The 14,251-nt window shown below is 45.5% G+C and overlaps 1 protein-coding gene across 4 annotated transcripts in view; it reads left to right on the top strand.

The window, feature by feature from the left end:
• MRE11 (MRE11 homolog, double strand break repair nuclease) overlaps nucleotides 1–14,251 on the top strand; it is a 346,093-nt gene that overhangs the window by 181,909 nt on the left and 149,933 nt on the right. For all 4 annotated transcript variants that reach the window (XM_069202423.1, XM_069202427.1, XM_069202425.1 and 1 more), the window contains one exon: nucleotides 4,508–4,588. In XM_069202423.1, coding sequence (XP_069058524.1) covers nucleotides 4,508–4,588 — 81 coding nt within the window. The remainder of the gene's footprint in view (nucleotides 1–4,507; nucleotides 4,589–14,251) is intronic.

Genomic DNA, 14,251 nt, shown 5'->3' on the forward strand with positions numbered 1-14,251 from the left:
ACACACTACTCAGGTATACAATGACTTCCCTGAGGCACAAGGTGGTTCCAATCAACTCCTCTTTTCCCAAACATTTCTGGATTGAGGTACTCCGTCTTGCACGCTATGACCTTAGGCATACTGGACTCTTGCTCCGGATGAAAGTTCTGTCATGCTGCACTAGGCCACGCACAACAAACTTCAGGTTGTACCCACACCTCTGACGGTCCCAACCTATGGACTGGCACAGCACACTATGAGCATGAAGTTGAGGTTTCAAACAAGAGAAGTGCTTCCCACTCGACCTCTGTGGAGCACCATCAGGGTTCCACTGTAGCGATCAGTTCACTTCACAAGCCATCTCGGTGAGCTGTGTCCTCACTTTCAAGGGCCACACACAAATCGTGCGCGGAGGACTTTGCTACCCCACCCCTAATGCACCTGGTCTCCAGACTTCTTCCACACACACACTTCTCCTGCCAGGTGGAATCCGGCACAGTGTACGGGCAACAGAGGGCCCCGCTCATCGGATATTACTGATTATGATGTGAGTCCCTCATCAGAGGTCTTTGATATCCCTGAGTCCTCTGCCAAAAACAGGAGGCAAACCAACCTGCCCTTGGAGAGCCACTCTCAGGATTCCTCACTGCAGCAGGCAATCAGCCACAGGCCAGTCTCTTATTCTGGAAGGGTGTGCGGATCCCCTCCTAGGACAGTTATCCTCCTGGGCACCCACATTCCTCTGTCAGTGCGCCAACACGGTCCAGCCGTCCTGGTCCTGCATATCGGTAGGTGGTACTCTGAGTTGAAGACGTTGAGTACTTCTTTTTGTAATTGCTTTAAAGTTGTGGATGGTTCAAAGGTTATTTCTTTGAACCACAGATGTCTCCACTAAATTTCCTCCCTGTCTGCCCTGGGGTCCTGAAATGCAGAGCTATATGTTTATGGGTGCCAGGCTCTGGCTCCAGTAGGCGAACAGTCACAACCCCCCCCCCCCCCCCCCCGCCCATCTATCTGACCTGGTTCCAAGTGGCAGGGATCTTCTGTTCTAGATGTTCTGTTCCCCCGGGTCTGCTAAAATTGACCCTTATTTATGCGGCAACAGAATCAGTCCCAACCTGAAGTGGCACTTCTTGGGCATTGATGACAAAACTACTGTTATTAACGGTGCAGGTTTGTCATCCTGAGTTCAACTATCCCAAAGAGTATGAGATTGCTCCCCTGCAATCCAATAGTGCATCCGAACTTAATAAGCTTTATCTTCCCATATTGCTATATGGGTAGAGCCACTCTAATGGGTAATGTGAACACGCCTGTGTGTTTGGCACGTTCCAGGCATGGATGGCCTGGCACATGCACCCTCCTGCTAACACAGGTGACACTTTGGCTGCGGCATCAACATGGTGCTTGTGCACGTTGGTTAGCCTTGGTTCACAGGCTCTGTTCCTGTTGGGAAATACTCAGGAGTGAATGTGTGCACCATGGTCACTATAGCCAGGCTTGCCCTCCTATAGGAACCACTCCCCCTGGCCGTGATCATGGACACCCAGGGTCATAGAGGCTAACCCCCATCCACATCTGGCTCTGCCCGGGTACACTAAGCTCGCACCCTGGCATCAGAGCCAGCGTCAGTCTGTGTGGATGGCGTGTGTGCTTTCACTCTGCATTGTGTGAGGGAAAGGGCTCTGTGTCCTAGGCTGTTAGACGTATGGTGCCCCGAAGCAGCTTTATGCATTGGCTGGGCCTCTACCTCTGCCTCCTCCCTCTTCCCCCTCCTCTCCCAGTGTACCTAGACACAGGTGAATGCCTTACCGGGTTCTTCCCAGGGTCAGCAGGGGCCCATATGCGGGTCAGCACTGTCTCCACATTCTGGGAGCACCCGCGCTTGATCCTCCCCCTGCCCACACAAGGGGTCAAGGCCTGTGGCCCATGGCCTCTTATCCAGGATCCGGCTCCCTCCTTGTGGTTCCGGCCAGCTTCCCTCCAGCAGGGGCCCCCCTCTTAGGATGCCTTCCCTATCGGGCTCATCCTTTGGGATGCACCGTCTGGTTCTAACTCGCCCCCCCTGACCTTTCTATCGGGTCCCTCTGGGTTCAGGGTAGGACCCACTCTGGGTGGCTACCCTTTGAGGGGCACTCATCGTGAGCGCAGGTGCCTGCAGGCCATGAAGGCCTACTCCGTCAGTCCATGGACATGGCTACGGGTGTTGGCAACAGAGGCAGCATAGGTGCCCCTACTTCTCCTGGCAGCCAGGGTCACCCCCACCCCAGGTATCTAGTATACCTCTCCTACAGGATTAACAGGGGTGGGGTGCTAGCCATGTGCCCCCACCTCTTCCAACTACAGGTAGGACGCGGGACTCACTTTCCCCCTGCTAGACAGCGGGGAAGGGTTCAGAATCCTAAGGCCCAGCACGGTGATGCAGCATAGGCAGGGGGAAAAGCAATGTTTCAGGAATTTTCTCTAAGGAGAGCCACGTCCAACACTGAGGTTCCATGGGCTACAGGGCAATACTTGTAACAAGAACTGCCCAGTTGCCTCGAAGTTTCCTAGGCCATGGACAACTGACCTAATGGCATGAGTCAAATACAATGATGGAGTGTTTCTAAAACATCATTAAATAAAATCTTGCTATCTAAAATGAATTTCTTTCACATCAAAATGTAATCTAACAGAAAGAAATTATCTTACCTCGAACAATCAGTGTGTAGTTAACAGAAAACAACAGCCATGTACTTTTTCAGGGTGATTTATAGCTTTGGAGCCATTTAGGTTTCACCTATGCAGCACTTGTGCTGTGCTTGCAAAATCTCTTGTAGATAAAAAAGAAACTTTAAAAAGGGCTCAGAGACCTCCCATTACTTACCTTGACTTAGCATTGGTTGGCTCCTCTGTCTCTTGTTTCCTTGCTTCCTATTGGTCAGCAGCTCCTCGTGCCCTGTGGCTTCCTCCTGGGCTTTGGAGTCTTCGTCCATGGACCAAGTACTGCTTCCTGTGGCCGGTGACCTTCTAATGGTCAGAAGGCCTCATGCAGATTGTCATTTTTTAAAACTTTTTTTTAAAGTTTTGGAGTGCTTTATATGAGCATTAGTTAGATTACAAGCAAAGCCTCACCACGCAGCCTTTACCACAGGTAAGCATTTGATGTGTTCACTGCGCATACCTTTACCACACAGGTGAGTATTATTTAAATAACATAATTATTATGATATTTTTTTTAAAAAGGTTTGGAGTGGAAAGTGGTAAAGGTAGTTTTAGGGTTTTGGGTTGGGTAGTGGTAAAAAGAGGTAAGAGTAGTTTTAGGATTTAGTGGTGAGCAGTGGTAAATGTACGTAAGGATAATTTTAGGGTTGGGTAGTGGTAAAGGGACGTAAGGGTAAATTTAGATAGTGGTAAAGGGAGGTAAAGTTAATTTTAGGGTTTAGGGGTGGGCAGTAGTAAAGCTAGGTAAGTAGTAAATTAAAAAGAAGGAAACGAGGATGTTTGGTTGTGTTTTCCCCCAAAAAATATTATATTATATATATATTTATGTGTGTGTGTGTGGTGTTTTTTTAGTTTTTTTTTTTAATTACCGACCCATAGGCTTATCCAGAGCTTACACTGGGCTACAGCCCCGCCCATTGCCTTCTATAACTTGCCTTTATTGACACTCTTATTTGCTTCTTTTTCAGTGGCTTGCCTTCCTCTTCTTGTGTTTATCCCTTTTCTGGACCATATCATTTTTACTATCCATTTAATTGGCTCTCTTGTTTCTATCCACTGATCACTATTAGGGAATTACTTTTTTTTAATTTTTGGTTAAGCATTCCATGAGTGCGAACGTATTTACCAGCTCTTTCTTGTGCGCTTCTCCTCCCGTAAAATATCCAGTCTCTGCGCTCTGTGTTGCTCTTTCCCTCGTGCTCTGCTCTCTATCTCGTGTGCTTCTCCTCCTGCCAAACTCATCCTCTCCGCTTCTCTCCCTCCTCTGCTTCACCTCCCACTCTGGTGTTGCTGTCTCCATCATGCTCTGTTTTGCGCCTCACCCTATCGCCTGGCTTTATTTTAATTTTATCATCCCCCCTTTCCATTGGTCCCCTCAAAAATGCCCCCACCCACCCCTGCGTTGCCCTCATCACTTCAATTTTTAAAATATATTTCCATATTTTGGGCTTTTCATAGGCTTGTCAAACCTGGTGACTCATGCGTGCAGGTACGAAATGACGCAGCGGCATCATCACACTTTGTTTTTTTTTTAAGTATTTTGTCCGATGCTGCACAAGTAAACGTTGCAAGTATCGGAGGTAGAAGAGCTCAACGAACCAAATAAAAATACCGTGTGGTGCTAATGCGGATACTCAAAATTAAAATAATTTGATTGAAATAATCAGTTCTTTAATACTAAAGTAAAAATAAAAAATTGCACTCAGTTGTCATCAGGCTGAAAGAGTGAAATGCTTATTTTTAAGGCAGTTGTTTTAGAAGTAGAAATAAAAGATGATCTTTCTGGCTGACATACCTATTTACGCGCCCTGAATTTACCTTCCAGATTGAATCAATGCTTGAAATTGCAGAAAGAGAGCATCTGGGAAATACCCGCCAGCCTGAAAAACCCCTGATACGATTGCGGGTAAGATCTCACTGCTTGTGTTGAAATACAACCATACTAGTTTTGTTATATTTGACAGTTAGGAATGTACATTGTTTGTTTGAGCTGGTAGTTATGGTTTTTTCTCTTCAAGTGTGTTTTACTTTTGTTGAATTTGTTAAAGTGTAAAATCACTATTTCAGTCAGCCATTTGTTTCCATTATTTTCCTCAAACGTACATGAAGATAGCCAATGCAGTAATCTGTCGGGTTAGATCTGATTTATGAATTATGAATCTTTTCTAGGATAGACTCCAAACCTAATAGTTAGTAGGTCCTAAATAAGATGGGATAACACTAATTGCTACTGAAGACTCCATGTTGTAAGATGTGTGATATCAATTGATTCACCGCACTCCTCTCAGGTGGTGCCTAGAACTAGTGCATGGCTCCCACTGTCCATTGATACTCAGAGGTTAATGAGCACTGAGGTGGTGGTCATTGATATACAGCGTCTTGGGTGAAGGAAGCGTTCCCTCTTCTTGAAGTAGAGGTGTCCACTCCATTACCACATACTCTTCCGACAAGAGCTGGGGGACCTGTGCATCTACTGGGACTATGCAACCCGTGGACCCCAGAGGACAGACCTGCACACAGCATCCGTGAACTGAAGGTCATTTTCTGGCACTGAGCGCCTTCCTGCTCTTAGCCCACAAACAATGCACACTAAGCAAATTGTCCCACAACGCAGTGTCCTCTGTAGCTTAAGAAAAGAAGATGTATGTGCTTGTAGATGACCAGGCTCCTTCCGCCTCTGTGCTTAGGGGCCAACAGTAACATGTTTTTGTAGGGAGCCACATGGTGATGATGAGTGATTTAAAGCAGCCTTTTAACAAACGGAAGTTGTCCATGATGGACCAGGGTGCCTTGCCCGAACAGTGTGAAGGTGGCAATTCTTCAAGTGCCGAATGTGCAGATCTTTGTTGCCTCTGTTCTTTCAGGATTGCGTGCTCTATGATACACAATCTGTTTAGCTCAAGTGGAACTCTGATTTTGTTTTTACCCTTTGTTCTTGTTGATCAGCGATCTCATCATTAAATGTTTGAAGTACGTTTAAAATATCTTCCACGCTCCATTTTTCTTAAGGCAGATACCTGCTATGTCATTTCAATTCATTTAAAAATGTTCCTTTTTTTCCAACATCCTAGGGATTCTAGAGGTACCAAGACTTTGTGGGTTCCCCAGAAGGAGGCCAAGAAATTAGCCAAAATACAGTGAAAATTTCGTTTTTTTCAAAGAAGAAGAAGGCTTGTGGTTTTTTCCCTGAAAATGGCATCAACAAAGGGTTTGCGGATCTAAAATCACCAGCTTCCCAGATTTCTGGAACAGGCAGACTTGAATCAGAAAACCCAATTTTTCAACACAATTTTGGCATTTTACTAGGACATACCCCATTTTTACGATTTTTTGTGCTTTCACCCTCCTTCCAGTCAGTCACAGAACTGGGTGTGAAACCAATGCTGGATCCCAGAAACCGAAACATTTCTGAAACGTACACAAAATTCTGAATTCAGCAAGGGGTAATTTGTGCAGATCCTACAAGGGTTTCCTACAGAAAATAACAACTAGAAAAAAATAAATATTGAAATTGAGGTGAAAAAAACTGCAATTTTTCGCAACGTTTTACTGTGTAACTTTTTCCTGCAGTGTCAGATTTATAAAAGCAATATACTGTTACGTCTGCTGGACTCTTCTGGTTGCGGGGATATATAGGACTTGTAGGTTCATCAAGAACTCTAGGTACCCAGAGCCAATAAACGAGCTGCACCCTGCAGTGGGTTTTCATTCTATACCGGGTATACAGCAATTCATTTGCTGAAATATAAAGAGTAAAAAAATAGCTATCAAGAAAACCTTTGTATTTCCCAAATGGGCACAAAATAAGGTGTTGAGGAGCAGTCGTTATTTGCACATCTCTGAATTCCGGGGTGCCCATACTAGCATGTGAATTACAGGGCATTTCTCAAATAGACGTCTTTTTTTACACACTCTCTTATATTTGGAAGGAAAAAATGTAGAGAAAGACAAGGGGCAATAACACTTGTTTTGCTATTCTATGTTCCCCCAAGTCTCCCGATAAAAATGATACCTCACTTGTGTGGGTAGGCCTAGCGCCCGGGACAGGAAATGCCCCAAAACACAACGTGGACACATCCCATTTTTTGACAGAAAACAGAGGTGTTTTTTGCAAAGTGCCTACCTGTAGATTTTGGCCTCTAGCTCAGCCGGCACCTATGGAAACCTAGCAAACCAGCGCATTTTTGAAAACTAGAGACCTAGGGGAATCCAAGATGGGGTGACTTGTGGGGCTCAGACCAGGTTCTGTTACCCAGAATCCTTTGCAAACCTCAAACTTTGGCTAAAAAAACACGTTTTCCTCACATTTTGGTGACAGAAAGTTCTGAAATCAGAGAGGAGCCACAAATTTCCTTCCAGCCAGCGTTCCCCCACGTCTCCCGATAAAAATGATACCTCACTTGTGTGGGTAGGCCTAGCGCCCGGAACAGTAAATGCCCCAAAACACAACGTGGACACATCCCATTTTTTGACAGAAAACAGAGGTGTTTTTTGCAAAGTGCCTACCTGTAGATTTTGGCCTCTAGCTCAGCCGGCACCTAGGGAAATCTACCACACCTGTGCATTTTTGAAAACTAGAGACCTAGGGGAATTCAAGATGGGGTGACTTGTGGGGCTCTGACCAGGTTATGTTACCCAGAATCCTTTGCAAACCTCAAAATTTGGCTAAAAAAAACACATTTTCCTCACATTTCGGTGACAGAAAGTTCTGGAATCTGAGAGGAGCCACAAATTTCCTTCCACCCAGCGTTCCCCCAAGTCTCCCGATAAAAATGATACCTCACTTGTGTGGGTAGGCTTAGCGCCCGCAACAGGAAATGCCCCAAAACACAACGTGGACACATCCCATTTTTTGACAGAAAACAGAGGTGTTTTTTGCAAAGTGCCTACCTGTAGAGTTTGGCCTCTAGCTCAGCCGGCACCTATGGAAACCTAACAAACCTGTGCATTTATGAAAAACAGAGACCTAGGGGAATCCAAGATGGGGTGATTTGTGGGGCTCTGACCAGGTTCTGTTACCCAGAATCCTTTGCAAACCTCAGAATGTGGCTAAAAAAGCACATTTTCCTCACATTTCGGTGACAGAAAGTTCTGGAATCTGAGAGGAGCCACAAATTTCCTTCCACCCAGCGTTCCCCCATGTCTCCCGATAAAAATGATACCTCATGTGTGGGTGGGCCAGGTGCCTGCAACAGAATTAGGCCCAAAACTTGTAGAGATAGAGGGGATAGCACAGCGAGTTGATAAGGACATATTCTTCTTTTATACATCTTTAGGCTGACTCTGCTTTGGGGACCCACACAAGTGAGGTGTCATTTTACTTGGGAGACTGAGGGGAGCGCTGGGGAGTAGGAATTTTGTGCTGGAGCGGTGATCGTACAAACGAAAGTCAGGAAAATATGCTTTTTTTAAGCAAATTTTGAGGTTTGCAGAGGAGTCTGGGTAAGAAAATGTTGGGGGATCCACGCAAGCCACACCTCCCTGGACTCCTTGGGGTGTCTAGTTTTAAAAAAATGTCTGGGTTTGGTAGGTTTCCCTAGATGAAGGCCGCACCCAGGACCAAAAACATAGGTGCTCCCTTCCCCCCAAACACAAGTAGTTTTGTAATATATCATTTTGATGTGTCCACATACGTCTGTGATGTGCCAAACACTAAAATTGTGAAAAGAAACGCACTTAGGTTATGTGAAAAAGACCCCTCATCCACCAACCAAGTTGGTGGCATGCTTCATCATCGGTGTCCCACCCGAGGCACCTAGCGTGTCACAGGTGTGCTGCGATGCCTGATTACAGCGGAGCAGGTTTTGTCATTTTTACCACACATACTGGTTGGATTTGGCATGAGGGTGAGTGATGGTTCAGTGGATCAAATTTTATTAACAAGAGATTTCACAAAAATGAAATGCACTGTTAAGAACTGAAAGGCAAAAAACGGAACCAATGACTCACAGCTCGTGAGCTGTAGAGCCGCGACAAGGCACCAACCGCTTTACAGTCCATTCACACACCTTTCATACATGACACCCACAAGACCATTCACACCGCCAGCCACGGGCCCAGCACATTACAACACTCACATCGACAGACAGCGCCACTCAAGGGCCCATCACTTACATACGCCCACATTCCTGATACAACAATCACACCAGCTGATGTGGACTGGTGTTTGGCTGGCAGTGTGTTGCAGTAGCCAACAGCAAGTCAATATGTACACTATATACACCCTCAGCCAAGCCCCACTCCACACACAATGGCATCCTTTTTTTTTTTTTTTACCCCTAACTAATTAGAAATAATTACAAAACTACAAACACAAAAGCTCTAACTAAGTACCTGACAGAAATGCTAACCATGAAACTGAACACATGAAAATACAAAACAGACATGAGTTTACACTCATGGTTGTTCCCAGTAATTCTTCTGGGTGTGGTAATTCTTAAAACAACCACCCACACACAGCCCAGGCTTTGAAGGACAATCCGGGCAGTACATTCGAGTCTCCCTCCGGATACCTCTTCGAAAACACACTCTACATTTCTTAGCTGGAAAGTCTTTTTTGGGTGTGGGAGGAATGTGCTCAGCAAAGTGGCGATCTTTCAATCTAGCCACATCCTCCACCACTGCTTCTCTAGGAACTCTGGCCTGTTCCACCACAGTAAGGCTCTCTATCACTGACTCCTTAAACACAATAAAAGCATTAAAAGTTGCTAAGTGGAAGAGTTGAATTGCTAACTTCTTATACCAAACGTAAGACTTACGAATAGCAGTTTAAGGTTCCAACCTCTGATCAACTCTATCTACACCTCCCATGTGGTTATTATAATCTAAAATGTACACAGGTTTGCGTACTTCAGCAACCTGGCCCCAAACAGTCACGGGGGAAGTACTCTCATCATGGATGGTACTTAGCATGTAGACATCTGTTCTGCTTTCCCACTTATCTCATAACCGAGCTTACAGAACCTCTCTGGAATGCACTTCTGAGTTTAAAGAAGACATTTATTGTTGTTAATTCCCCCCCACCCACAAGTTCCTGAGAGACAAAATTAGTAGATTGGAAGCACAAGTTTAAAAGTAGTCGCAGCAATGAAAGCAAAATATATCAAAGTACTTCTCAGTTGCAATGTACACAGCAAATATAGGTGATTATAGTATAACATAACTGCAAAGCAAAGCATAAAAGTCAAAATTCATCACCGTATGGGCAAGTAGGGCCTATATTCAGCTTCATCTTTCTGGGGTCTGCAAGTTGATGACTCCAGTCAACTGCGAGAAAGAGATTCTCTACCCAAACGGGAGACTGGCAACTGACGTCTAGTTCCAGTCTGAAGTCAAGCAGATTCAAATCTAACTCACTGTAGCCCCGAGTCATCCTTAAAAGCAAACTCCGTGTGAGAGCCGAATAACCTTGGAGAGGGGCCAGTTCTCCTGAGCAACTTCGCTCTCAGACTGGATTGCGAGGTAAACACAAAATCTACGTGCTCTTATCAGCTAAGGTCTGGTGTGAAGAAAACAGCTCGGTCCATCTTGTGGAAAAACACAGCTCTTCTGCGAATTCTCAACTGCAATGTCTAACCCTACGTTAAAGCCAATAGGCAGCTAACCTAAATATCAAATGTAATGTCTAATGTCATGTCAAAGCCAATAGGCAGCTGAACTGAATACAAAATGTAATGGCTAATGCCATGTCAAAGCCAATAGGCGGCTAAACTGAATACAGAATGTAATGGCTAATGCCATGTCAAAGCCAATAGGCAGCTGAACTGAATACAGTGGGAGGACAACCAGGGGGGTCAATCCTGGAATCCCTACCAGTGTATACACGGAAATTATACACATATCCTGGACTACTTTCAGACAGCATATACAATTTAATTCCACATCGTGCCCTCTTGCTAGGAATGTACTGCCTAAAAACCAAACGACCCTTGAAGAGGACCAAAGACTCGTCCACAGCTATTTCTTTGCCTGGAACATAGACCTCTGAAAAACGATCTACAAAATGATCAAGGACAGACCTAATCTTAAAAAGACGGTCCGAATCAGGGTGATCTCGTGGCAAGGCTAATGCATTGTCAATAAAATGCAGCATCCTAAGAAGAAGCAAATACCGATTCCGACTCATTGTTGCAGAAAATAAAGCTGTTGCCATCAAGGGACTAGTAGACCAATAAGAAGCCAGTGACGGCTTCCTTATCAACCCCATCAAAAGAGTCAAACCTAAAAACCTTTTCATCTTCTCCAAATTTGTGGGAATCCACTGGGCAGCTCTAGAGTGCGGCCTAAGTCTAGCAGCGTTGTCCCTCAAATACTGCTCCGCATACAAATTAGTCTGCTCAACAATCTCTTCCAAAAACACATCATCCACAAATAACTCAAAGAAATTGGCAGGCAAAAAGTTCTCAGTATTGACTCTACACCCCGGAAGACCAGTAAAGACAGGCAACTCTGGCTGCTCCATGTTTGGGGCAACCCAGAGTTCAGGTCTTCTAACGGGAAACCTTTCAGCCCCAGGTTGCTGCACTAATGGCACATCAGTGTCCTCCTCCGAAACAGGCCCTTCATCTTCACTGAGTGTGGCTTCCTCATCAGAAGATTCCTCTCCGGCAGAAACTTCACTGCCAGAATCCCTCACTTCCTCCTCTGCCTCAGATGCAGAGTCCGTCTCATAATCATGATCAGACAATGACTCAAAAAGCATACCAACCACCTGCTGAGCGGTCATCCTGCGGCTAGCCATGATCTTTCCTACTAAAATTAACTGGACAAATGCACCACCAACAACCAGCACTGTGTAAGATAAGTAATAAAGTGTAGCTTTATTAGTAAGAGTTATAAACTCAAAAACTATACCGCTCACTTGCCTGAAAAAGCTTGAATCACCAGCAACTACTCTGCACAGACACAGCAATCACCAATGATATCCCACTAAAAAGAAAGAAAGAAAAGCAAATTAGAAATAAGACAACACAAATATCATTGTGCACAAATCTAAGGACAATTTCACACAAACCTGCATTTAGTACACCACCTACAAACATGTCATTCATGCATGGCAACAATACTCCTTTGGAGTAAATTGTTTTTACTTGCCTAAAACATGCAACTATATAAACCGCAGGTCAACCACCGCCAAAACCGCAAGGAGCCACAGCAAAAAAAGCATAAGCTTTGAACTAGAACAAAAAGGAGGATTTTTTTTTATCACAAATGCAAATACTTCGTCAGTTGACAAACATCCCACCATCAAGCATTTAGAAATTGGTGCCTAAGTGGATTCTGCCATAGGGGCAGATGGGCCTACTAAAAAATAGGCCTATCTGCCCCAAGGAGGGCAGAAAATACCTTTAGTAGTGTCCCCCCAAGGGCCCACCCCCAAACAAAAAACAAACCACACACACACACTATCCCTGGTGCCTACGTGGCTTCTGCCCCCCTTGGGGGCAGATGGGCCTAAACAAAATAGGCCCATCTGCCCCCAAGGGGGGCAGAAATGGCCAACAGTTCAATGCCCCCCTTGGGGGGGGTGCCCCTTGCCCAAGGGGACACCCCCCCCCCAACATAAATAAACATATTTTAAAAAATCCCTGGCATTCTAGTGGTTTCTGCCCCCCTTGGGGGCAGATCAGCCTAAAAATAATCGGCTGATCTGTCCCCAAGGGGGGCAGAAATGGCCTTGGTACACGTGCCACCAAAGGGGGGGCGACCCTTGCCCAAGAGGCCGCCCCCCCACCCACTAACACACACACTATCCCTGGTGTCTAAGTGGCTTCTGCGCCCCTTGGGGGCAGATGGGCCTAAAACAAAATAGGCTCATCTGCCCACAAAGGGGGCAGAAATGTCCAACAGTTCAATGTCCACCCCCCCCCCCACATAAATAAACATATTTTAAAAAATCCCTGGCGTTCTAGTGGTTTCTGCCCCCCTTGGGGGCAGATGAGCCTTAAAATATTAGGCCGATCTGTCCCCAAGGGGGGCAGAAATGGCCTTGGTACACGTGTCCCCAAAGGAGGGTGACCCTTGCCCAAGGGGTTGCCCCCCCTCCACTAACACACACACACACACACTATCCCTGGTGTCTAAGTGGCTTCTGCCCCCCTTGGGGGCAGATCAGCCTAAAAATAATAGGCCGATCTGCCCCCAAGAAACATGCCCCCAAATGGAAGCGACCCTTGCCCAAGGGGCCGCTCCCCAACGCGGATTCTGCCCCCCTTGGGGGCAGATCGGCCTAAAAATAATAGGCCGATCTGCCCCCAAAGGGGGCAGAAATGGCCAACATAAACCTACCCCTAAAAGGGAGTGATCCTTGCCCAAGAGGCCGCTCCCAAATACAAACATTTTCAAAATAGTTTAAAAAAAAAAAATCCCTGGTGTCTAGTGGGCATTCCTGCAGCCCGATCACAATGCGAAAAGAGAAAAGCCTTTCCTTTCCCCCGGTGCCTCTTTGGCACAAACCCCCCACCCGCCGGAGGAGAAACTTACCTGTTTCTCCGTGATCGCACTGGAAGCAAATGGCTTCCAGTGCGACCGGCAGTAGGTAATGAGGTCAGCGCGCGATCGTCATTACGGAGGGGTGGGGGTGGAAGGGGAAGGTCTTCCCCTTCCATCCCCGCCTTGGGGGGTTGGGGGGAGAAGCACTGTGCCGCGGGACGTAACCATTACGTCCGCGGCACAGAAGGGGATAAATACAACAAACTATTGACAACTACTATTGTCAGTATCTCATATGTTTTCTTGTTATTTTATTTATCTATTATAGGTTTTCGTAATGATTTGTGTGCAGCTTGTTGGCATCTCAGAGCAAGAGGCAGGCTGCTAGATGTGCATTCTCAAGGCACAGTGGGAAGGTTTTGTTAGTCAGTTGCGATTCTGATCCGTCCATACGAGGGCAATATACAAAGAGTTAAACAGATGGTTGAAAATGTCTAGATAGTGTTTAGTGGTGGTCTTTCTACATTTGGCAAGGCATTACCTGGATAATTACAGGAAGATACTAACTTGGTTAACTGAAGTTAATAGGTAATTTTTCGGGTCTAACTATTTGGCATTGTGTCTTCGCAGTTGTGCAGGGTTTGCGCAAAACAATACAGGCAGGCCTCATTTCTCACTATGAGGCTCTACTGGAATACTTTACACGGATCTTGTGCGAAGTATAAAGAAAGACTGCTACCCAAAATGTGAATGGCTGGTTTTAAGCCAAATATCACCAAATGTTAAATACAATACACTACACTAAACAAATATCTTCTACATTTTGGTGAAATAAATCGAGCTATATCTAAATTGCACACTAGCAAACCTTACATCAGGCTCTTTAAATAAAATTATTTTGGGGCTAGAGCCCTTACTGTCTCCGCCACCACTGGAGATGAAGATACTGACCAGCTAGTTTTCATAATTTATCCTTAATTGTGAAATAGCTGTAAAATAATATGTGCTGTGTATCACATTCACTGTACTAGCTCCATAAAGATACTAACCTTATTGTTATGGACCTTGAGTTGCTTGGTCTGATTTCTGATCACGCCAAGGCCCATGCAGAATTTTTAAACTCTAATATTACTGTCTC

Source organism: Pleurodeles waltl, chromosome 8, assembly GCF_031143425.1.
Source record: "Pleurodeles waltl isolate 20211129_DDA chromosome 8, aPleWal1.hap1.20221129, whole genome shotgun sequence".
NCBI lineage: Eukaryota > Metazoa > Chordata > Amphibia > Caudata > Salamandridae > Pleurodeles > Pleurodeles waltl.